A 25842-nucleotide genomic window follows, 5' to 3' on the forward strand; every position below is an offset into this window, starting at 1 on the left:
TTGTATCTTTTTTTCAGTTTAATATTGTTTTAATTTTGAATTGTCTATGTGGTGGCGGCAGTGATAAAACATAAAATATTCTGTACTTAGAAGTTCCTAAAAGATGGCTCTGGAATCACCCTTCATACAGATTTTGGTCCTTACTGGTTTACCAGTACCACAATCTATTCATATAAAAAAAAAATCATACTTAAAAAAATATAGTATACTTTTCTTATTTTCTTTCGATAGTTTAAGAGGATTGGGCCCCTGAGCTTGCAGAGGCAACAATATTATTTTGGCCTCTACCTAGAATGTTCTTTCTCCCCAGATATTGCGTAGTTTGCTCCCCTCTCACTTCCTTCGAGTTCTGTTTGAGTGTCACTTCCTTAAAGATCCTCTCCTCTCTACAGTGTGGGGTAATGCCCCATCACTTCCTTACCCTCTGACTCCTTTGTGTTTTTCTTCCTTGCATAATAACCACCCGACCTTATTCATTCATTTATTCATTTTGGTTCATTCATCCACCCATTATTTGCTTCTCCCCCTAGAATGCAAGCTTCATACCATCTACTATATCCCTAGTGCCTGTCACAGGGCAGGTGCTCAACAAGTTTTTGTTGAATCAATCAATCAAATTAATTAAATTGGTTGCCACGCTGTACATGGCACTTCTTCAGAGAAAGAGAGGAGATGCTTACTCAGGGCCAGCGCAGCGGAGGAGAAAGAACTCAGAATCACGGGACCCAGGTTCTAGTCCTAGTTCTACACTAATTTGAACTCCCTAATCTCGATCTTTCTTGAACTTCTCCTATTGTCTTTTAAAAAGGAATCTACAACCACCACCTGGGGAATGGGGTGACTGTGGCCTGTGCAAAGATCAGATCAAGGGTGGGAGAGTGTTATAAATTTGGCATCCTGAGTATACATCTATATTTATATTTCACCTAGTTTTATGTACATATTTATGAGAAAATGAAAAAAAAATTGAAGTGGTAACAAAGAGTCCTTAGTAAAAGCCCTGCTTTGTCCCCCTCCAGCAGCATGATCTTTGGCAAGTCACTTTCCCCTCTGTCTGGATTTATCCTCGTTTGTGAAATGAGTAGATTCCATTACATACTCTCCAGTTCCTTTTCGGTTCTAAGCTGTTATTTCTAGATACAAAATCAGTATTTTAAGACATACCTTGAAATGCACAATATTCAATAATCACACTAAAATTTGTGAAGAGTTAATAAATTCAGAAATAATTATGATCGTTTTTCAAATCACAGTATTAAAATTGACCCCAAAGTAACACTTGCTGTACTACGTACAGTGCCAGGAACATACGAAGAAACCTGTGTACCAAATACAAGTAAGCAATCATGGCAGGCAGGTGTATCATCCTGAGTTTGTTTTGTGCTTTTTTTTGAAGAGGAATCCACATACTCCCTTATATAAATTTTAAAAAAATAACAGTCTCATAAAGCTGGCGTATTAGCCATTCATCAAATCAAGATGTTTCCATGACTTTCTCATTCACAGATGAGACCATTCACTTGGTGTTCTAGGAAGTAGAAGGTTATTTTCAAATTAACTGTCTGTTCAATTTATTTTTCACTCATCGCAACTAAGATGCATTGAAAAATGAAAATGGGTTCGTTTACTTACGTTTGCTCCTGTCCCCAACTTTTACCTAGAAAGATCAAAAACCAAAGTATGCCCCAAAGGCCCATGGCTGGAGGCAGCAGCAAACCATGGATGTAACCTCTTGAAGCTACTTTCCTTTTTAAGTAAACTGAGCTTGAAGATTTTGGGTAAGTTAGTTTACTGGCTAATTATTAATGTCAGAAGAGGGACTGCTAAGTAGGGGAACTAAAATCAGAACCGAGACACCCTTTAGTGCCCAGATGTAAAAGAAGGAGGTATTTTTTAGGGATTTACATCTAGAGATTTATTTTGGATTCATACAAATAAGGCTATTCTGCCATGGGAATTAGCACCGTCATGAACAGCTCCACGCCAGAGCCACCAAGCCTCGGACCTCGGCCTTTCCCCTCCTGACCAGGACACTCGCTCCGATGGGTCACCTGCGAGCACACCTCTGGTAGGTCCACTCGGACACTGGCAGAGACCCACCTGGACTCCGTTTCAGAGTGAGGGAGTTTAGGATGGGTCGGTTTAGACGGGGCTCACCAGGTAGGCTTCCTAGTGAAATCTGGAGTGGCAGCGTCGTCGGTGTTGGAAATAGTGGGGATAAGACGGATCGGTGTAGACGTTCTATAGAAGGGCTCCTTGGTCAGTCCCAGGCTAGAGAGGAAGCCGAGCATCAGGTAGAGGAGACCCCGGGAGAGGTGATGACACCGCTGTGCTGAAGACGCCGGCATCACTCTCTCGGAGACAGCCCCGCAAATACTTCCGTATTTAGTAGGGGGTGGATATCCTCCAATATCTATTAATTCGCACCGCACAGGTTCAAAATTCACATTCATTCTGATGGAGAATATCTTTCTTAAAAGAATAAATTCATGTATGTACCTTCCAATGAAGATTTTAATAATTTTAATGCAAGAACTGAAAAAAACAAAGCTTCCTATAACAAATGAGTCTAATAACTATAGAATGAAATAAAATTTGATCTTTGAGATTTTTATGTCTCATGTTTCACTAGGAAAAAACAATTTTTAAGATTTTATTTATTTATTCATGAGAGAGAGAGGCAGAGACACAGGCAGAGGGAGAAGCAGGCTCCGTGCGGGGAGCCCGATGTGGGACTCGATCCCAGGACCCGGGATCAGGACCTGTGCCAAAGGCTGGCGCTCAACCGCTGAGCCACCCAGGGATCCCCTAGAAAAATTTTTATATACAACTTTCCTTTTATCTGTTCTCATTTCTCCCTTAGTATATAACAGGTAGTCTATTTTATTTTATTCTTTTTAAAGATTTACTTATTTACTTGAGAGACAGCGAGTGAGAGCAGGGGTGAGGAGGGGCAGATGGAGAGGGAGAGCGAGAATCTCAAGCAGACTCCGCACTGAGCACAGGGCCTGACATGGGGCTCGATCCCAGGACCTTGAGACCATGATTAGGTACTCTATTCTAAAGTAACAAAACAGATTTATCTAAATATTTTTTTATGCTTCACATGTTTTATGGCCACACTGGCATTCCTTGCTTTGAATTAATAAGGTTTTACTTTACCAACACTTTAGTACTGAACTGATCAGAAAAAAGTCACACAAAGGAAAATTTCATACACAAATTTCACTAGCAATATTTCTTGCAAATGCTATTGAAATGATAAAAATCTGCCACAGTTGTCGGACAATCTACCCCATTTGTTTCCAAAGGGAATTTGTAAAATGATTAAGCTGGGTTGCGAAAGATGGGTTGAGTTAAAACAAACAAAGTCCTTTTGCCATCATTTTCGGGAAAAGATCCTTTGGAAAAAAGCAAGAATACTCAAATCATAGAGTATTTGTATTTTATGTGCAAGGAAGTTTGCTTGTATTATATAGTCAATATTGATAAATGATATTTGTAAGCCATTGGCATATTTTTCTGGGAGAAAAAAATTGTAAAAATAATGGATCCTGGGGCACTTGAGTGGCTGAGTCGGTTAAGCTTTTGGCTCTTGATTTTGGCTCAGGTCATGATCTTGGGGTCGTAAGATTGAGCCCCAGACCTCAGGCTCTGCGCTGACTGTGAGGCCTGCTGAGGATCCTTTCCTCCTTCTCCCTCTGTCTGTCTGTCTCTCTCTCTCTAAAAAAAAAAATAAAGTAAAATAAAATAATGGATCTTAAAGATCTTCAATGAAACCAAAATTGAATTCACAGATTTCACGTGTGTTTGAACTTTTCTCTGGCTTTTAAACATGACTCCGAGGTAGATTCTCCTTCACATTTTAAAATGTTGCCTTTTGAGAGTCTGTGGATTTTATACAAATATGAATCGCTAACAGAAGAGAGTCCAAGTCTGGCAGAAACTTTGGTGGTCGCCTGGTCTTCCTGCTAGTGCCACTTCGATTCTGCCCTCAAGACCGAGCCCGAATGGCTCCCTTAGTTCACAGGCGCCTCCTGACCTGGGTCCTACTTGATTCTCCAGCCGGCAGCCTGAGTGCCGATCTTCCTGGGGTCACCGTGGCATGGAGGCGTTCCTACCAGGGGAGCAAACAGTCTAATTCTATCACCATTACTCTTAACCTATTCAGACCCCCAATTTGATATGTCATCAGAAATACGGGGTGTGCGTGGGTCGCTGTGCCACCAGCACTCGGTCTGTGTAAGTGCTCGACCAAACCACCAGCGCGAGAGGGAATAGTGGGGTACAAGCTACAGATAATTGGGGAACCTTCTAAATAAATACCTCCCATTAGTCACCGGGCTTCCTGTATTTTTACATGGCTCTCAGGATGAAGGAAGGTCTTTATCGTTGAACGCAGCAGAATTCCGCCCCGACTTCTTTTGTTTACTGTCCGTGAAAGGTCTGGGATTAGATGACTGACCCGTTAAGAGTCCCTCCAACTGCTGTGTCCCGAGAGTCTGACATTCTAACTCAGTGAGCAAAGGAGCACAAAAAGGTTCCCACAGACCAGAAACTTTTCAGAAGGTATTTAAAGAAATTTTTCGCTTGTTTACGACGCTGGTTTCCATTACAGAGTATGTGCATCCTGCCCCTTTACCTCATCGGTTGTGAGAGGTCTTTGCCCAAAGACCTCAGCCTCACGCTGACCCTTATGAAAGATACTGTTTGAAGCATGTTCTCGCTTCTCAGGAGCTGGTCCAGTAAGTAAGAAGGCGGGAAGGTCACAGGCGTTCATTCACCATCTCAACAAGACCTGCTGAACTCCAGGGCATTTTGACAGGTGCAGAGAGGACACGTCCCCAGCTTTGAAAGAGCTTGTCCAAATAACAACAGCACCATAGCTACCAATCACTAGCTCCTGCCATGGATCAGTTATTGCAATAATGAACTTAACATAAATGGTCTCTCATCTGCACCCCCGCTCCGAAGGGTGCTACAACCTTCACGCTACCAATGAGGAAACCGGGGCTCAGAGAGATACAGTGGTTCGCCTCAGGGAACACATCCGAGAACCTGCAGAGATGGGGATTTGATTGTGGTGAGGTCAGTAGGAAAAGGAAAAGAGACATTACCAAAGCAGGCTGGGCTTACCTTCTCTTTGGCGCCTTCTCCAGCGATTTGTAATTGAGTCTCCAGTTTACAAACTCTATCGAACTTTATGGAGCCCGGTTCACACATTGTGATTCTTATTTATTTATTTTTAAGATTTATTTATTTATTTATGATAGGCATAGAGAGAGAGAGAGAGAGAGAGAGAGGCAGAGACACAGGAGGAGGGAGAAGCAGGCTCCATGCAGGGAGCCTGACGCAGGACTTTATCCTGGGACTCCAGGATCACGCCCTGGGCCAAAGGCAGGCGCTAAACCGCTGAGCCACCCAGGGATCCCCTTCATTCTTATTTATATGCCATTGAATATTCTAGGCAGAGGCTCAAAGGTCCCCCAGGGGAGTAAGTGTGGCATTCGGTGAAGGACTAGCCTGACTTAGGTCTGGTTCTCCCTTCCTCTTGGGGCGCTGAGGCCAGACCAGCTAATGGGACCACCAGGGCAGATGGTAGAGGGGGAAGGTGCCCTGACAGGGCGAGAGGTGGGGAGAGCCGGAGAATCGCCAGGTGAGCCACATCCTAGGGGACACGGTGACTCAAATCCAGCAGCAGTGGATGCTCCTGTATCTGGGTCCTTGAGAGCACCCAAGCCAAGTGACCCAGCTGAGCCATCGCTGAATCCTTCGCTCATAAAAACCGACGCCGGTCATTCCTTGCGGTTACACTAAGCCACAGAGTTTAGGGGCCAGTGACTACCTAGCAGGACTAAATGTGGACACCGGCATAGGGGCTCTCTAAAGGCCCAATGCTGGCGCAAGCTCCTTGCCCTCCCGCCCCCACCAACGGGCGCTCGCTCACCTAGATCGATACTTTAATTTCCAAGCGTCCAGAACAGCAGCCTCAGAGGCCCATCCCAAGGTGCCACCTGCTGCAGGAACCTGCAGCATCCCGAAGCAGGCGGGCACCCCGCGTGGCCGTGGGGCCGACGCAAGCCTTTCCCCGGCAGGCCCGGGCTTCCCGTTTCTCGGGTCTTCTGAGAACTGGCTTCTTGGTTCCTGGAGAGAGCAGTGCCTGCCTGGCTTCTGATAAGGAGGCTGAAACGTGGAATCTCGGAGCCCTGAGAGCCATATACACATGTAAGGAGTTCTTACGATTATTTTTTAAGCGTCTGATTTCTCCTGCTTTATCAGCTCTGTTCTTTCTACCTGAAAACACGAAAAAGTCTCCATTAATTGGGGAAAAAAGCCAAATATCACAGAACCTTTTGATGGGTTTTTCTCTAAAGGTCACTGCTAACCCTCCAAAGGCTTGGTCTGCCCCCCAACTTTATACGATTTTCTTTTCCTCCGTTCATCCATAAATTCCCCTCACTAGAATGTTTCATAGATTATCTTAGTGGAAGTTAGATAGAAACAAAATAGGAAATGAATAAAAGGATTTCCCAGCAGCAGAGGCCACTCGATGTTGGTTGGCAGGTGTTGGCATTATTCCCATTTTACGGGCAAAGAAACCAAAGATCAGAAAGGGCTTAAGGGAACGAAGGAAACCCAAAATCACACAGAAAGCAGTGGCCAAGGCCACCTGTACAGTGTGAGGGTCCCAGGGCGAGATGAAGACGTAGGCTGCTTGGTCAAAGAGGTAAGAAAAAGTGCTGTTAAAGGTAGTAAAACATAAAGCATCTTCTGTGGTCTCTCAACTTGCCAAGATTTGCTATTTAATGTCATTTTAAGTGGAGGAAAATGAAAGGTTTAAATTAATGGCCCGATTTTTACCTTTCGTCTTTGGTGCAACGCCGTTTAACTGCAAACATACGGGCTCCTAATTCGTCAGAATGACCCGGGTGGCCTTGGGCGGCGGCGCACACTGGGTGCTGTGCCCGCGTCGCCGGGAAGGCCGCTGCTGCTCGGGCCGGCCCGGCGACACAGCCCTTGGCTCAGGGAAGCGGGAGGAAGGGCCGAGGGAAGCGCGGCTCCGGGCCGCCCCGTCCGGTCTCCGCCGTGCCATGTTCCGGGCAGCTGCCGGCCACGACGTGAGCAGCGGGGCGTGCCTGGGCAGGCGGAGGCCGGCCAGCTCAGGCTGTCGCCAGCGAGGAGCGGGGTGGCCGCTGCCCAGCCGGGTGCGCTCACGGCCGCCGCTGCCCCAGCGCTTGCGACGGTAAAACACCAAACATGCTGTACGGGGGTCACTGCGAGGTTTTTGAAGCTGCAAAGAGAAATAGAGAGCGACCTGGCACTGGGCTTCCTGGACCCGGGAGCAGGGAAGATCCGAGGCGAGGCTCGGGTGACAGGGAGGCAGCGGAGGCCACAGCGTGACAGCCTCCCGCCTCCCCACCAGCGACAGTCACTTCTGGGGGCTCCGCAGCCCTCCCTCAGGAGAATGAGTCCTGGGGCCGGTGGGCTCCGTGTGGCTGGGCTGGGGGTGGGGGGTGGGGCCTCTTGAAGGCTTTGCCGGCCCGGCAGCTCAGTGTGGACACCTCCCCGCTTGCCTGGGCGGGTGTCCTCATCTGCAGCCACTGTGCCAGGCCTTGGGGACAGAACCTGGGCCTGAGACCACAGGGATCTGGGCAAGGGAGCCCTGATTCTGCAAGTGGGGGGGCTTGCAGCAAGCCCTGGCCCAGGCCACGGTTTAGGGACACCTGAGAGCTGTCAGGGCCATGGCTTTGTTTGGGATTGCCCCTAGAACTCCCTCGGGGTCCCCGCGACCCCAGCTCCAGGTGCCACATGGACCCGGCTTCGGTGCACCTGCAGAGGAGGCCCGTGCCAGCATCCTCGCCCTCCCTGGCCACAGTCAGTCCCTGACCCTCATGAAGCTGGTGGCGTGCATGGTGGGCGTCCCTGGCCTGGGACTGAGGGGTGTGGTTGGGAGAGGCCGGGGAGGCAGAGGGAGCTGCCGGGGCAGGTAGAGGCCGGAGGTCATCAGGACGGAGAGACACGCAGGGGCTCAGTCGGGGGGACACGGCAGGCAGCTGGGATGATACCTGAAGGAGAGAAGGGCAAGGGAGCCCAGGTCCTGCTTACCCGCGGCCATCCATCGAGCAGGTGAGCGCCCGTCACTGAGCTCACGGCCGGGGCAGCGACTGGAACTGGACCAGATGCTCTAGAAGCTGGTGGTCGAGCGCTGGAGACACACCTCCAGACCACCCAACACTACCGTGACGAACGCCGTGCCGGGGGTCTACACAGCAGGGAAGACGGCAGGTTCTCGGTAGCGGAAGTGGGCTCTGCTGCACGGGCGCACCTAACTCTCTATCGCCTGAATGGGATGAAGGTTCGTTCCCTTCTCGCATTCAAGAGGCTCAGGCCACCCCCGCGTTCCCGGTGTCCCGGGAGGCAGGCCCGGGATGCCTTTGCGCCACCAGGCTGTCATCTGGCTTCCTGCCTCACGGTCCCAGGCGGCTGCTGGGGCTCCAACCATCGTTTCTGAGCTGAGGGCTGCAAAAAGAAGGCAGAAAAGAGACGCTCCCTGTCGAATCGACTTGCTTTGCGCAGCCTTCCTCCAAGGCCCATAAATACGTCTCATCAGGACTCGGGAATAGGCTGTGCCCAACTTCAAGGGAATTGAGCGGCTAAAACTCAGGTTTTTACAATAAAGAGGAAAGAGTGGGTTCTGGTGGGTTAGTCTCTGACACAAGTGTTTTCCTCCTTTGCATCCCACACTCGTGAAGATCGACGCACGGCATCGGGTTCCGGGAGAACTACCACAGGTTCCTGCTTTTGGCCAGAGTACCCCCCGCTAATAGAAGGCTGGGTCCACGTCTAAAGATTTCATTTTAAGACCTCGATCTTAGAGGGGGAGGTGGATTTCTCGGCGGCGCGGACGCCCGTGGCCAGGGATGAGCGGACCGCCACGAAGACGCCCAAGGCGAGGGCAAGGGCCTGGGGCAGCCGGCACGAGTCAGGGTATCGGGCCAAGGTTGACCAAGCTGATTGGCTATTGCAGAGTGATCTCAGTTGTAGCAAAAAGGAGACTTCTATGCTGACGGCGATGTCGGGGAGGCATCTGGGAAGTTCTCTTCGGCTCTTAGGCTTCAGCAGATAGTTCTGAGCAGCCCCATCTGGGTGCTGGCACCTGCGTCGATGCTGATGGTCGTGGGCTGAACGAGCCCTGCCGACGGCCCCGTCTCTGAACAATCCCCTCTCTTTACTTGCTTCTAACGTAGAACAACTCAGAGTCCATGACTTCAAGTTTTTTAGTGTTTCCAAGGAGTCCAGGAGCTGAGTAAAAACCTGAAGGTCGGGGATCCCTGGGGGGCTCAGCGGTTTGGCACCTGCCTTTGGTCCAGGGCATGATCCTGGAGTCCCAGGATCGAGTCCTGTGTCGAGCTCCCTGCATGGAGCCTGCTTCTCCCTCTGCCTGTGTCTCTGCCTCTCTCTCTCTCTCTATGTCTATCATGAATGAATAAATAAAATCTTAAAAAAACAAACAAACCTGAAGGTCTTGCTGTGGCGCCAGAAACTTGGGGTTGATGCCTAAGGTCTGGATCCCTGCTCCAAGGCCCTGACGTGGCCCCGTAGGTGAGAGCAACTCACTGTTTTCCATCCGTCTGTCTCGTAACCTCTTCCTGGTTCTAGGTGACCGCCTATCTAATGGGTTCATGATTAGGACAGCCAGTCACACGTCAGTGACCCCACTACCGTTTTGAAAATGGAAACCGACTCCCAAGTAATGTCATTCCACTTAAGACCTTAATTAAAAGCATAAATGACATATATGAATCTTGGGAAAGCTGAACCCTGAAGGAAATAAAATCGAGCATGTTCCCAAAGATCACAGAAGAACCTAGGATCTGTGGGAAGCCTCTGTCCGGAGGTAGCTGGCCACCACCACTGGGAAGTCACCCACGCAGGCCACAGCAGCTACGAGCGACGTGCCCACGGAGGCAGACGGCGGCCAGGAAGACTTCCGTCTTCACCTTTCTTAAAACGCCTTTTTCTTTTTTTAAGATTTTATTTATTTATTCAGGAGAGACAGAGAGAGAGGCAGAGACACAGGTGGAGGGAGAAGCAGGCTCCATGCAGGGAGCCCAACGCGGGACTCGATCCCAGGACCCCGGGGTCACGCCCTGGGCTGAAGGCAGCCCTAAACCGCTGAGCCACGTGGGCTGCCCCTTAAAATGCTTTTTGATCAAAATTGAATCCAAACCCATGACTGTCTCAGGTAATTAAAGGATTTAGAAGAACATGATTCATGAAGCACCATTGCTGTGTTGTCCTTTACATTCATATTTATTTAAACGTTCATCCTGGGGGCGATCGGGGGGCTCTGTTGGTTAAGTGTCGGCCCTCGGCTCAGGGCGTGATCCTGGGGTCCTGGGATCAAGTCCCGCCTCGGGCTCCCTGCTCAGCGGGGAACCAGCTTCTCCCTTTGCCCCTGCCGTTCCCTCCGCTTGGGCTCTCTGCCTCTATCTCTCTGTCAAATAAATACATAAAATCTTTAAAAAAACACCCAAAAAACCCAAAAGCCCCTTTCACTCACATCCGAGCGGTTTTGACCTGTGTGTCGTACCTGAACCTGGAGGTAGGATAAATACTGATTTCAAATTCAGAGAGGGCAGGCGACTGGCTCAGGGCTGCACGGCCGGCCAAGCCCCCGGCAGGCATCGAGGCCGGACTCACGGTGGTTTGGTGCGTGTCCCCGTGGCAGGTGCGCCGGGAGCCGCCGTGTGTGGCCTCATGAATCGGCTGCTGGGCCCGGGCCTGCCTCTGCGACTCTCTGACCTTGCACGAAGGGCTCAACCGCGTTGTGCCTCAGTTTCCCTATCTGTAAAGAGGGGGAAAGAATAAAATACGTACTTCGTGGGGTCGTGGTGGGGTTTAGGTGAATTAATTCTTGTGAAAAGCTTAGGACAGACTCTGAGCTCGAGCAAGTCCTCCCGGACGTCAGAAATCATCAGGGAAGGGTGACGGGTGCCCAGCGAGCTGCTGGGGCCCCGGGGTGAGCGTCAGGGCCCGGGCGGGGCGGCGGGGGCTCCGCGGGGCTCCAGAGGCTGGCGCAGTGCTGGCAGCGGGCACAGGGGGGCCTGGGCTCTGGGTCCCCCGGGGCGTCACCCCAGCTCCGCGCCCGGGTTCACCGGGGGCCTGAGCTCCGAGACCAGCCCTTTCCGCGGCGGCAGGTGCAGCGGCCCGCGGGGTCTCACCTGGGTGCCCGCAGGCCGCCCGAGGCCCCAGGAACGTTCCTCCCCGGCCCGGGTCGGGCCCTCCCCCCAGCCTGCCCCCCAGCCACGCCGGCCACCCCTGCCCCCCACCTGCCGGCACAGACCTGGGCTCCCCCCAACCCCCAAGGCGCAGGAGCTCCCTCCCTGCCCACCTGCACCCTCCACCCGCACCCCGCACCCCACACCCGCTCTGCCCCCTGCAGGGAGGCGTGCACAGCGCCCTCCCCAGGGCGCCCCTGTTGGAGCTAGCCCCACATTCACCCTCGCACTCGGGTGCCTGGGGCCCTGCGTCACCGCCCCGGGAGGTCACCGCGTCTGGAGGGCCCCCCCGGGCTGCAGCCTCGGGTGCCGCTGCACCTGCACCCGCTCTCCCGCCAGGTGCTCGGCTGCTCTTTGCGTCGAGGCAAAGGGAACCCGGACACGGAGTTTGGGTCTCGCACGTGTGTCCTGCTGAAGGTTCCAGCGAGTGACGCTGCTTCTCTAACCAGTGACGCCGACGGGCCAGAGGCTCTAGCGAAGCAGGCGGCGGGGAGTGCGGCCCGCAGAGCCCTCCCTGCACCCAGGGGGACACGCGCCACACGCCCCGCGGTGACCCGGGCGCCCCGGCCTAAGGGAGGTGGGCCTCCCCACCCAGGGGCGGCACCCCCGGCCCAGCACCCGGCCCTCGCAGGCCTGCCTTTGCCTCCAATAGTCAGATAACGGGCATGAACAAAGAGTCCTTTTTATGATTATTTGTAAAGTTAAAAAAAATGCTCTTTTTGTTATAGGAAAATTTGAACTGATAAAAAAAGTAGAGGGAATGGCATGATGAGGCCCGCTGCCCGCAGCCGCCTCCAGCGATTATCCGCTCGTGGCCAGGCTGCTTCCTGTGCACCCACTTCTCCGCCCTCCCTAGACTATTTTGAGGCCAATCCCTGCATCACTTTATTTTATCTGTAAGCATTTCAGTATACAGCTCCCAAAGACAATACTTCCTTTAAAAAAAAATAATTCTCACCCTCAAAAACAATGATGTCTTGATATCATCAGATAGCAGTCAAGGCGCCCGTTTCCGCCGGCAGTCCATGAACCTCAACCGCCACCAGCGCAAAGCATCAGTCACTTCCATCAGCCCTGGGATGATTTCCACCGAGGCACCAGATAAAACACTCAGCGCACACACGCTACGTTTCTCAGCCGCCGTGTGTCCTGCTGCAGGTGAGGCCTGCCCGGTGCTTAGCGCGTTCCGACAATAATGACAATAATGACAATAATGCAGCCTTCTTTCCTGTAGCACTTGAATACTTTTTGCCACCAGGTGATAGGAGCCGAACACGAGGTACACGAGTCAGCAGAACGCAGCCGGCAAATGAGAATCGGAGCAGTAGGACGTGGTGCCCGCTCACCCCGCACGCTTCCCCGTGGCTCCGGGCGGCCTCCGGCTTCCCCGGATGATGCACCATTCACGGCCGCCAGCGCTCGGCGGCAGCCCCCCAAGCCCCCGCTCGGAGGGGAAGTACCATGGGCACCATCGTGGCTTCTTGTTGGAATTTCATCTCTCTGCAATGTTGCTGTTGTCAATGCTCTGGTTACAATTTTTTTTAGCAATCTGTCTCCATCCTATTTTTCAGGCTAGCAGAAAGGGCAAGGCTCAGTTATGGAAACCACTTGATGGATGAAATACTGAACCGTAAAAAATCAAATATTCTTCTTAAAAATATTTTATTTATTTGAAAGAGAGAGAGAGAGAGAAAGAAGGAGCAGCAGGCAAGGGGAGGGGGAGAAGCAGGCTCCCCTCTGAGCAGGGAGCCCGAGGCAGGACTCCATCCCAGGACCCTGGGATTATGACCTGAGCCAAAGGCAGATGCTTAACGGACTGAGCCACCCAGGTGCCCCCAAGTCAATATTCTTAAAAATATTTTTCAAATGGTACTGATTTGCACTGCTACCCATAATTTGAGGGAGAACTCATTACTGAGTTCTATTTTGATCTTTCACCCCAACCTCCCAGCAAATCAGAAAGGTTTTAGGAAAATAGGAACTTGAAATTGTCGCTCACAAAATGATGGCTTATAAGAACATGAAGTGAACAAAATATGTTCAAAGACATAGATGCTTCTTTTTCATACTAGATTACAATGAGAGTCTAAAATACGCTGTTGCCAAAGTTCTGGGTAAAGATGTCAATAAAATGATAAACACATTACAGTGAACAAACCTGTTTATCATACTGGCTGTTTACCTTTATTTGAAATGTGAACACCTTGAATTTCCCAGGTTGTTAGAGGATCAGTTAGCACCAACTCCAGCTGATGCCTGGAGAATAAAATATTTCATAGCTACCACACATACGTGAGCCCTAATTAACCCGGACAAATTTAACATGATCTATTAATCAGAAATGTCTATGGTTTTCCCCTATGGGGTCTTGAAGCAAATCGCAAGGAAACAAAGTTGAATCAGTTGGCCGTGGGTGGGGGGAAGGCTAAGAGAAGAGCAAAGGCCAACAAGGGACTTCTACGTTCTCCGAACAGTTGGCTGCACACCCACTGAGTTGACTGATATGAAATGCCTGTTTGTGTAGGTAGAGGAGTTCGGACACAGGCACATACGTATGGTTTGCCATAGATTGAGTGTTTGTGTTCTTCCCACAATTCACATGTTGAAGGGTGACCCCAGTGTGATGGCTTTTAGAGGCAGATCTCCGGGAGGTGCTTAGGTCCTGAGGATGGAGCCCTCGCGAGTGGAAGCAGGTCCTGGGGGATTCCCTTACCCCTTCTGCCATGAGGGGTCACGGTGCAAGAGCGCGGTCTGTGACCCCGAACGTGGGCTCTCAGCAAACACTGAATCTGCCACTGCCTCAGTCTTGGACCCCGCAGCCTCCAGAACTGTGGGAAAGAAATGCCCGTTGTTGATAAACCACCAGTCTGGTAGCCTGTGACAGCAGCGCAACAGCCTACGGGATGGCTTAACCTAACACACACTCCTCTGGTTTGTTCTCATCGCTCTAGTTCTACAAATTGAAAGGCTGTGATAAGCTGTCAAATGAAAATTACGTTATACTTAGTGAACTCTACTAAGAAAAGTCACCAAAAACCAGTGAAACATAAGGATCAAAGCCCATTAGTCCAAACGGGGTATTTCCTAAGTGTCTGTCACGTGCAAGGCACAGTCCTAAGGATAAATATGGGGATAAATAACAAACTGTCTTCAAAGAATTCATTCTGGAAGAGGAGAGAAATATGTAAACAAATACATGATCACAGAAGGTAAGAAGTGCTTCAGTAAAAGCACGTACGAACTACAGTAAGAATATGAAGGGACGCGTGGGTGGCTCAGTGGTTGAGCACCTGCCCCAGGCTCGGGGCGTGATCCGCGGCCTCAGGATGGAGTCCCACGTCGGGCTCCCTGCCTGGAGCCTGCTTCTCCCTCTGCCTGTGTCTCTGCCTTTCTCTCTCTGTGTCTTTCATGAATAAGTAAATTAAATCTTTAAAAGAAAAAAAAAGAATATGAAGAGTAAGCATTTAATTCTTTGGGGGATACTTTTTGGAGAACTCAGTCTCTGAGTTGGGCTGTCAAATCCATTTGTCAGGAGGGGATTAAGAAGGGGTGACGGGCATGAAGGAGGGCACTCGATGTGATGAGCACCAGGCGTTGTACGCAGCTGATGAATCACTGAACTATAGCTCTGAAACTAATAATGCAGTATATGTCAATTAAATCGAATTTAAATTTTTAAAAATTTGTTTAAAAAAAAGGATTTCCAGGAAAAGGCAAGAAAACTGCAAAGAGCACTTAGTGCTGGAGCGGAGAGGGCACAATAGGGTAGTGGCAAGAGGAGCCAGAGCCGTTGGCAAGAGCAGGGGATGAGAGTGTCTTGATCCACACAGGTTTTGCCCGATAGGTCACGGAGAAGAGGTTTTAGGTGGCGAAGTAGAGTGATCACATGAGCAGCGAGCTGGAGAGCAAATCAGAGAAGGGAAGTGGTTAAGGCTGGACTCAGGGAGGGTAAAGAAGGCAGTGGGGCATCAGGCAGGTCATGATAACTCAACAAAAACTGATCATTTCTCAAACCTCTGGATGATCAGTTATGTGCAGTGTGTGTTTATTATACGAGGAAAATATTGCCTCCTCTTTTTTTACTTTTTAAATTAATTTTATTTTAATAGTTTATTTAAATTCAAGGTATCAATATATAGTTTAACACCCAGCACTCATCCCATCACGTGTCCTCCTCAGTGCTTGTCACTCAGTCACCCCGTCCCCCCGCCCGCCTCCCCTCCAGCGACCCTCAGATTGTTTCGCAGTCAGGAGACTCTCCTGGTTTGTCTTCCTCTCTGAGTTTTCCCACTCAGTTTCCCTCCTTCCCTTATGGTCCCTTTCACTATTTCTTATAGTCCCCGTATGATAGAGACCATATGATGATTGTCCTTCCCTGATGAACACCTACCACTTATGTTGACGTAGTTGGAACCGGAGAATATTATGCTAAGTGAAACAAGTCAAGAGGAGAAAATAGTGCTTCCTTTTATTATATAGATAAATAGCATTGGAAATACATACCTAAATGGATGATATACATTGTCGGTGTGTTTGTTACAAAGCAGTTGTTTAGAAAGACTGAAATAATTATATAGAGGCATAAAGCCCGGGTATCACCCCAAACTACATGCTCAGTATAAGTCCAAGGTAAGTCACATGGCATTCTTCTACAGAGATCGTCAGAGCTACAGTTAATCCCGCTCCTGATAAAAACCAACCCAACAGCACTGGTTCAACATCAGTGCTATCTTTAATTATCGAAGAAGCCCTTGGAAGAATGACGGACACATCTTAATCAATAATTTACATTGAAAATAGATGTAGTTAACTTTAAAAGTTAGAAAAAGAACAATAAAACAAAGAAAGTTGAAGGTAGAGACTAATGGACTGTGTAGGGGGAAAGCAATAAAACTGAAAACAATTATAGATAGTCAAACTAAAAGCTGTTTCTTTGAAGATTTATTTAATAGAGAAAGCTGATCAAGTCTGATCGAGAAGAAAAGAGGACACGTATTAACAACATGGAAGGTATTACGCTAAGTAAAATAAGTCAGTCTGAGAAACACAAATACTGTATGATTCCACTCAAATGGAATCTAAAAAAAGAAAAAGAATAGACAAAAAGTGAGATCTGACCTATAAATAGAACAAACTGATGGTTGCCAGACGGGAGGGGGGTCGGGAGTAGGGAAAATGGGTGAAGGGGAGAGAGAGGTACAGGCCTCCAGCTATGAAATGAATACATCACAGGAATGAAAGGCATAAGGAATACAGTCAATGATATCATAATAGCAACCTAACAGGACAGATGGTGCATTTGTAGTGAATAAACGATAACGTACAAACTTGTCAAATCCATAAGTTGTGCACTGGAAACTGATGTAACATTGTGTGTCAACTGTACTCAAATGTTTCAAAAAGAATGATATTGCCCTCAATCTATACAACATATATTCTGGGAGAATTAATTTTTGCACCATAATTAAAATATCAATAATAACATTTATTATTAGGAATACTTATAGATCTATTTATGACATAGGCAAATAATGAATGTTTTATTTTATATAAATAAATTATATATATATATAGAGAGAGAGAGAGAGAAATACTTCTATAAACTTGGAGCAAGGAAGCTTTTCTAACCAAGACACCAACCCCAGAAACTCTAGGCAGTTTTGACCTTCTGAATATTAAATACTCCTGATGCCATAAACAAAGATTACAAGACCTGTGGATTAGGAGAAAATATCTGCAGCATATTTATCATATTTTATGTGTGTTTGTATATGGGTGTTATATATTTTTTGCAACTTGCACATAACAAAGATTGGTTTCTGTGATGTATAAAAATGCCTAGAACATGATAAACAACAGACAAACCAAGCAAGAATTGACAAAGATATAAAAGGCTAATCCATTGGAGGAATATCACTGGCTGATAAACATATGTAAGCACAGGTAATAACTGTCACTTCACACGGAATCAATTTGCTCCATGAAATAAGATATCACTTTCGATTCATCAGATTGGCAAAAATTATGGATGGACAATAACCCATTTTGGCAAAGGGGTTGAACAGTAGGTTTTAAAGATTGTGGGAGGGATCCCTGGGTGGCGCAGCGGTTTAGCGCCTGCCTTTGGCCCAGGGCGCGATCCTGGAGACCCGGGATCGAATCCCACATCGGGCTCCTGGTGCATGGAGCCTGCTTCTCCCTCTGCCTATGTCTCTGCCTCTCTCTCTCTCTCTCTGTGTGACTATCATAAATTAATAAAAATTAAAAAAAAAAAAAAGATCGTGGGAGTGCAAATCAGTACCATCTTTTCAGAAGGCAATTTTTAAGTAGATGTCAAATCGCAGATACGCCTATTCTTTGATTCGGCAATCCTACGTGTAACAATGACAACTATCTTACAGAAAAATATACATATGTATGAAGAGAGATGCAAAATGATGGTTTTCTTTGCATAGCTGTTTCTAAGACTGAAAATCCAAGAACAATTTAGATACTCGTTGTAATTGGTTGGATAGTGGCCCCAGAGAGATATGCCCAAATCATAGCTCCTGGTACCTGTGGATATGACCTTATTTTTGGAATAGGGTCTTTGCAAATGTAATTAAGGATCAAGAAATGAGATCATCTCAGACTAGGGTGAGCCCTAATCCCCATATGGTGTTCTTATTACAGGTAAAGTATAAGGTGTCCCTATAAGAGAAAGAGGAGTAGAAGACACAAGAGCACAGGAGACACAGCTACGTGAAGACGGAGGCAGAGGCGGGAGCGATTCACCTATAAGCTAAGGACCACCGAGGAGCACCAGGTGCCACGAGACGTTCCAAGAGGCAAGGAAGTAGTCTCCCCTACAGCCTTTGGAAGATCACGGCCTGTTGACAGCTTGGTTCTGGGCGTCTGACCTCCAGAACTGTAAGAGAATAAATTTTTGTTGTTTGAGGCCACCAAGCTTGTGGCAATTCGTCACGAGCAGCCCTAAGAAACTAATAGACTCATTAATGTGTGAGTCATTAAATAAATCAAGGCATACGGGTATTATCAAATACTGGATGATCACTGAAAAGAATGAGGCAGCTTTCTCTGTACTGTTGTGGAAATAAGATTATGATATTTGGCTAACATTTTTAAAGAGCATGTGGTAGAAATATGTCCATTTATGTAGCATGAGCCTATTTATAAGGAAATCTGTTCATAGTAGTTAACACTGTAGGGCCAGAGGGGCTACAAGAAAACCGACAGAGGTTTTTAAATGGTTATTCTTAAATTTTTTATTGATTTTCCTCTACATTTTATTGTTTGGCTTTTTTAAGCCTGTAGGTTATATTATTTTTATATATTTTTAAAATAATGAAAATACATACATCCTATGCATTCATAAGTTCAGGAAGATTTCCCAACAGTATCGCTGTTTTGAAGATTAATTTTTATACTTTAAAATATTTTTCAGAGCTTACTTGTTTATACGCTTTTATAGGTTCATGAGAAGGCACAAGGAAGTTATTAAATCCCTTTTCAAAACCAGTTATTTAACAAAAAGTTGTAACAATGAGAGCTAATGGATGTTAACTAATTATGGCAATCACTTCACAGTTATACGTAATTCAGATTATTATGTTGTACACCCTAAACTTACACAACGTTATATGCCCACACATCTTAAGCAAACTGGAGAGGGGGAAACCAAAAGGAAAAGATGTTTTTAACGATGAAATTTAAAAGTTACTTTTTAAAGTACCAGATTAAACCAACCTCGCAATATTTTTCTTAACTATTTCTCTTCCTTAACTTGCCCGATCTCCACACTAGGATAGTTAATTCGAACTCAGATGAAACCAAGGAAAATGTGGTGAAAAGTAGGTCAGTAAAATCAGACACAACTTTAAGGAGTCGTGCTCCTCAGTATTCCCCACGAAACCACGTGGAACAGACTGAAGGAGATTCTCCTCTGTAGGTGCTCACTGGGATTTCTGGGATCCCTTCTGCCTCTAGGTGATCCTGTTGGTTCTGCCTTGGGGCAGAATCAAGAATTATATTTGGATTCTTCACAGTTTGCTGTTGTCTCCACGCACGATTCTGGGTGTCTGTGGTGGGTGATGTGCGCGCAGAGCCCGCGTCCCCATCGCCCAGGCAGGTGTTCGCACGTCACCCACCAGCTCCTGGGGGTAAATACTGACCTGCATCTGCTGCGCCGGGAGTCGTGAGAGGTCTGGTGAGTGGGCTGGTGGCTCCCGACTGGGATCACTGCCACTGCCACTCTCGTTTGTTTGGTTTGCCCAAGCCAAAGTGCAGGGGTTTATGCTTCGTGTTTTCTGCGTTGAGCCAAGTTGGGAAGTCCTTGCCCCAGAGGCCGCCCAGGCCCTCCGGCAGCCTCCGCACCACAGGCTCGCGCACCAGGCCTTCCCACCCTCGTGGGGCCCGGGCACGTCCTCCTGGGGTCACCTGCAGGCGACTGCCCCCTGAGCATGGGAGCACGTCCTCCTGGGGTCACCTGCAGGCGACTCCCCGCTGACTGCCCCGAGGGACCAAGGGACTGAAAGCTCTGGGACAGTTGGGGTCAAAGGCAGTCTGGCGGCTCCCTGCGCACAGCTCCCCTCCTTTCTGTGGGCTCCGTCCCGGCCGCAGCTCTGGGCCACGGGGGTCCGGGTGCTGCCCCGACGACGCGACGGGTCTTGGCCGAGCACAGGCTCCAAGGCCCATGACACCCCCCGGGCTGCCCGCTCCCGCCCCGGCTCCATCCGGAGAGCTCTGCCCCAGGGGCGCCCATGACACCCCAGCTCCCGGGCCCCTGCCCCAGCGCTCAGGCCCTCACGCACACTCGCTGCATTCCCCCCGCCACAGTCCCAGGCCACCAGTTCCCTGAATAGCTGGAGCCCTCGTGACCCCTTGACCCCTTACATGTGGCCCTTTCTCTGGCAGCACCCCTGGGGCTTCTTAGGCCACGTTTCCGTGGCAGATGACTGGCTTGAAAACTCGGCCTCTGCTGGACCTCACCTGTCCCGCCGGTGGGCCAGAGCCTGAGCAGGTGAGCAGGTGAGCAGGTGAGCAGGTGAGCAGGATGGCGAGACGTTCACACAGGCTGCCCCGCGGCTGGAACGGGTCGCAGCCGTCTCTGTCATTTAGAAACGAGGAAGTGGCAGGACGGGGCGGGCGGGGGGGGCTCCCCGTGGGCACAGCTGCTAAGCGGCAGAGTCAGGAACCGAGACGCAGCATCACGAAGTGAAAAGGCCGCGGAACCACAGACCGGGAGCTCCGACACCTGCGGTGGCCCCGCCGGTCCTGCCACCCAGACGAGACTGAAGAGACTTCAGCTTTCAGAAGCTCCTTTGCCATCAGGAGAGGATTACAGTTCCTGTGTCGCCCAGGTCGGAGTGTGGCTTTGCTGAAAAAGAGCTTTAAAAAGGATAAAGCCTCAAACATCACCGTTTCCAGCAGGGCCCTCCCCAGCTGCGCGTCGCCCGCGTGATCGCATCCTCTGTGATCGCAGAGCACAGACCACTTGTCCCCGCCTCACCGGGCTAAGGTCCCATTGCCGTAAACAGGAAGCCCAGACCGAAACCTGGCAGCTGATTCCAAAAGCTTGGTTTTTTACGTGACACCTTCTAAACAGGCCGTTTCGGCAAATGCCTGCTGGAGCGGCCGGGGTGCGTGTAGGTCTGTCATCGTCATTTTCATTCAAGCGCAGTGTCTGTAGCTCCTTGACCGTCCTGAGAGTGTCACTGAAATTTAAGTGCTAACTAAAAATCGGTTTTTTTTTTTAAATTTTTTTATTTATTTATGATAGAGAGAGAGAGAGAGAGAGAGAGAGAGGCAGAGACATAGGCAGAGGGAGAAGCAGGCTCCATGCACCGGGAGCCCGACGTGGGATTCGATCCCGGGTCTCCAGGATCACGCCCTGGGCCAAAGGCAGGCGCTAAACCGCTGCACCACCCAGGGATCCCTGAAAATCGGTACTTTGAGACCCGTCTCCCAAATAATCTGGACGGGTCCTGAACGCCGAAGGACAGAAACCGTGCCCGACGAGCACGCAGTCACTAGCGTGGGGGGCCCTGCTATCAGTCTGAGCCGCATTTACACTCTGCCTGCGTCACTCACGATCCCATGATGTTGGACGTGCTAATTATTATTACACCCCCTGGCCCTTGATGACGTCACCTGGAAAACGGGGGTAATGAGGGTTCCTACTGCATGTGATTGGTGGGAGTGTGCAAGGAGGGAATCTGATTATGAGGCATCCACGGTGCCTGGCATGTAGTAAGTGCTCACTTAGTGTCAGCTCTTTTTATTTCATCCTGAAGTTCATCAGACCTAGTTTTTGTGAGAATGTAGAGGAAGCCACACACGTGCCGGAGGCACCAGCTGCCCTGAGACACAGTAAGGTCTGGGAGACAATTAGGAACCATCTCTATTATAACTACAGAGAAGGGCTACCATGTGACCTATTTCCTTTAGGTTATAGGACTCTGCTAAATACACGTGGGACAACTCACCCTGTTCGCTTCACCCCTACACAGAGTGGAAGCTGGAAGAGCCCACAGAGCTTCTCACCTGGTCCACATCAATCAGTTAGAATGAGAGCATGTGGCAGCTTCTGGGTCATTTCATCACAACTTCTGAAAACAACACGAAACTCTGGAGCACCTGGACTTCCTATTTTCTCTTTCCATTCTCTTCTTGATCCAGGAATCTTCTTGAATGATCCACCTGTTGAAAAACAGAGAGAGAGAGAGAGAGAGAACATCCCTCAGAATAAATGCTTCCATCAGATTATCTAAATTATCAATTGGTAGAAGGGGCTGAGTATATTTTTATCAGAGACCTGCTCTATTTCCCACAACTATTCTGATCTCTATGCCCTTAATGCAGGGATGTCCATGAGTAGAATAAGCATATTTTTGGTAGCAGTATTATTATTTGTTCTTTGCTAAAGTATTACCTCAAGAAACTCAGATATAAGACAAAAAAACCCATCAAGTACACACATTTTTAAGGTGTTTGTTCATCTCTTAAATCATATTTAGGGAGTGCCTTCTCTCTCCCCGTCAGGGAGCCAAAGATCAGCGAAACCCAGTGCCTGTCCCCAAGGGATATCACAAATATCTAAAGATATGAAACGGGGGGTTATTCTATGATGCTACAATGTCAGACTGAGCACAAAGGAACTGTCAGCGGTGAGTGCAGTGTTCCTCCACAGATTCGTACGTGAGGTCCTAACCTCTAGTACCTCTAAAGACTTGGAAGATAAGGCTTTCAAAGAGGTCGTTATGGTTACACTGGGTCGCTGAGTGGGCCCGATCCAATCTGCCTGGTGTTCTTCTGAGAAGAGAGTAGAACACAGGTGATAGAGAGGAAGACTGTGAAGACACAGGGGGAAGGTGGGCATCTGTGAGCCAAGGAGTGAGGCCTTCGCGGAAACCAGCCCTACTGACAGCTTGATCTTGGACTTCAAGTCTCCAAAACGTGTGGGGAAACAGTTTCTGTCGTCTAACCTACTAGTCCGTCCTACTGGGTTACGGCAGCCGCAGCAACTAACATGGGGGAGAGGTCAGTTCTCCACGGCCAGCCTGGGAGTGGGGGAATTAGGTGGCGATAAAGAAAAAGAGAATTACATCCCTTGGGCATCTACTACACATCAGGCATCTACAGATGAACATATTCAAATCTCACAATAGTATATTGTGGGGGTGTCCCTGGGGGGCTCAGTGGTCGAGCGTCTGCCTTTGGCCCAGGGTGTGACCCCGGGGTCCCAGGATCGAGTTCCGCATCGGGCTCCCCACAGGGATCCTGCTTCTCCCTCTGCCTGGGTCTCTGCCTCTCTCTCTGTCTCTCATGAATAAATACATAAAATATTTTTAAAAACTGTATATTATGGTTTTATTAAGCCCATTTAGTAGTTATAGAAACTGAAGTTCGTGGGTGTAAACTGTCTCATTAGCTTAAAAGTTTCCTCTGTCAGAATCGATAAAGTCATTGCTTACTCCAACAAATGGCTTAGGAAACAAGATGATGTTAACAGCCACTGAAAGGAAGAGAGTTTGGAATTGTTCGCATCCAAACGTTTGTTTTGCACGTGGATTTATCCAGGGAGGGAACCCTGATCGTCCTGACTCAAAGCCCGTATCTTTTCCAATATATCAGGCTGCCGTCCTTGCTGGCCTCTATTTTAAACAGCAACGAATAATGCCTGGAATCACTGTGTCCATTCTTGAGCTCACTACTTAAATTCTTCCCTTTGTAAACAAGACATGTTCTTGCGGACCGTAGCAAGGCCTAGCGGTCTGACACGCGGCCGTGCTCTGATTGGCCAAGAAGTGTGGCTGGGGTCACGAGTCGGGGACTGAATGAAGCCTCTGAGCAAACCCTTGGCATCATCCTGAGGACAGAGTATCAGTCGAAGACTCCTAAAACCTTAAACAAAATCCTAAACCTACCGCCAGCTGCTTGTGAACACGGCAGGTCATTTGGCCTCTCCAACTGGTTCCATTGCGGGCTCAAAGAGGTGTTGGAATCATTTAGAGGATTATTTGCGTAAGTAAAGAAAACGCTGGGAGCAAGGGCCTTGGTGCAAGGAAGACATTATGAAGTTTACCAAGTAATCCTAGTGTGTGATCTTAGCAATTTACGGGCTGTTAGGAGTAACGTTATGCTCAGATGTTCTCGCACAAGCAAACTCTTAAAAACCGCGTGTGCAGCTAAGGGAAAGGAAACACTGGCTGTGTGCCCAGCAGGCGCCGCTCGATCGCCACTCTAGCCTCATAGCTCTCCTGGAAGGCCTGGGTCCTCAGTTCTGACCTAAAAAATATAGCGTCAGAAACATGTAAAACACTGATGCTTAACTCTGCCTCAATGATGATGATGGTGGTGACGCTCGTAACTGTTAGCACTTTCCTCGCACCCACTTAGTGCCAGGTCCGGCCTTCAGTGCTTGACGTGTGTGACTGTGTCCACATACCTCAGACATCTCTCAAGCTTCATGCCATCTTTGAGAAGGCAAATTAGTATTCTACTCCCTTAACATCGTGGCAAGCCATAGGATCAAGTGACTACGGAAAGGCTGTTTATTTAAAAAACTACCCAGTTAACTATGAAAATCTAGAAGAGTCCAGTGAAGTCAAAGAAGAAAAGATCCTAGGTCTAAGGTTGACTTGTTTCTTTCTTTCTTTCTTTCTTTCTTTCTTTCTTTCTTTCTTTCTTTCTTTCTTTCTTTCTTTCTTTCTTCTTTCTTGATTTTATTTACTCATGAGAGACAGCAAGAAAGAGGCAGAGACACAGGCAAAGGGAGAAGCAGGCTCCCTGGTCGGCTTTCTTTCTTAAATAACATGCCAACTTCTTGATTCATCTCCTTCTGCCACAGGTTTGGCAGGAACTAGGAATTTTGGGAGAGGGAAAATGGGGGGAGAATGTGGCAATAATTTTTATTTTTTTAGAAAAAAAACCATCAACTTATTCAATAATTCTGTAGGTCATATTATGCTCACATATTTGAAAAAGCTTAAGGAAATGAAAAAAGGATTTCTATGAGAATATGAATTATAAAAATTGATCTAGGATGAAGTTTAAAAGTTAAAAAAAAAAAAAGCCAGTCACAAAGAAGAGATTTTAAAAGCAGACAAAATCCACTTCCAAAAGGCATCAGGAACAGATGCAATACAGTTTTCATAGGTGAGTCTCAAAAAATAGTGAATTAATAGAAATTCCTACCTGATTGGGCAGCCCCAGTGGCCCAGCGTTTTAGCGCCACCTTCGGCCCAGGGTGTGATCCTGGAGATCCAGGATCGAGTCCCACATCAGGCTCCCTGCATGGGGCCTGCTTCTCCCTCTGCCTGTGTCTCTGCCTCCATCTCTCTCTGTGTCTATCATAAATAAATAAGTAAAAAATCTTTAAAAAGTAAAATAAATAAAACATTAAAAAGCTCTCTTTAAAAAAGAAAAAAGAAATTCCTACCTGATTTAAACAATTTCAGAAATAAAATGGAAACTTGCCCAACATATTCTATAAGGCTTACATTAATTCAGTATCAAAACTAGGTTAATATCTTTTTAAAATATAGATGCAAAAATCCTAATAGACTGTAGCAGTGTATTGAAATTTAAAAAAATCATGTTCAAGTAACGCTTATCTCTGGAGTAGGTTGGGTTCAATATAAAAGGAAAAACTTAAGACTGTTGTACCACCGTCTAACTGAAGCAATCTTATCCAGATTGAAGACAAATATCTCTGTAACTTAGCTGCTTTTGGCAGTGAAACTGCCCAAAGCCCGAAGCTCTGTTGGTTTTGTTTTGTTCTATTTAATTCTGTGGACTCTTGGGGGTGAAGCTCACGTTTACTCTCCACATGCTGGTGAACCGCACCCGACCAGAAGGCAGCGTGACCTCTTTTCACCTCTGTCTTCTGCGTTGCTTCCTGCATCATTTTCTTTCCACTATCATCTAAATCTTCTCTTGTCCCAAAAAAAGAGATGTTAATCTCTGTTACATTATTATTATAAGAATATCTGTCAAAACAGAATACAATTGACTGCCTTCAAATAACGCGGTAATAGTAGTGACACCTACAGATAAAACA

The 25842-nt window shown here is 48.1% G+C and overlaps 1 protein-coding gene and 2 long non-coding RNA genes across 9 annotated transcripts in view; 1 reads left to right on the plus strand and 2 right to left on the minus strand.

Annotated features, from left to right (window-relative positions):
• Positions 1-1771, minus strand: part of C5 (complement C5) — a 75273-nt gene extending 73502 nt beyond the window's left edge. For both annotated transcript variants that reach the window (XM_077913127.1, XM_077913128.1), the window contains exon 1: positions 1633-1771. In XM_077913127.1, the coding sequence (XP_077769253.1) occupies positions 1633-1697 (65 nt within the window). In that variant the 5' untranslated portion in view covers positions 1698-1771. The remainder of the gene's footprint in view (positions 1-1632) is intronic.
• A 73-nt stretch (positions 1772-1844) lies between these two features.
• Positions 1845-18322, plus strand: LOC144322766 (uncharacterized). 3 transcript variants are annotated; one of them, XR_013388415.1, is made up of 3 exons: positions 1845-2068; positions 12273-12440; positions 17955-18322. It is a non-coding gene; the product is annotated as an uncharacterized LOC144322766 (long non-coding RNA). The 3 variants fall into 3 exon arrangements; XR_013388414.1 differs by lacking the exon at positions 17955-18322 and adding an exon at positions 12517-13439; XR_013388413.1 differs by lacking the exon at positions 17955-18322 and adding an exon at positions 12541-13439.
• Positions 13444-21976, minus strand: LOC144322767 (uncharacterized). Of its 4 annotated transcripts, XR_013388420.1 has the most exons (4): positions 21825-21976; positions 19768-20995; positions 13996-19718; positions 13444-13538 (listed from the first exon to the last, which is right to left on the minus strand). It is a non-coding gene; the product is annotated as an uncharacterized LOC144322767 (long non-coding RNA). The 4 variants fall into 4 exon arrangements; XR_013388417.1 differs by having other exon boundaries at positions 13444-19718; positions 19768-20669; XR_013388419.1 differs by having other exon boundaries at positions 13444-14110; positions 20271-20995.
• Between the last annotated feature and the right edge of the window lie 3866 nt (positions 21977-25842).

Source organism: Canis aureus, chromosome 10, assembly GCF_053574225.1.
Source record: "Canis aureus isolate CA01 chromosome 10, VMU_Caureus_v.1.0, whole genome shotgun sequence".
NCBI lineage: Eukaryota > Metazoa > Chordata > Mammalia > Carnivora > Canidae > Canis > Canis aureus.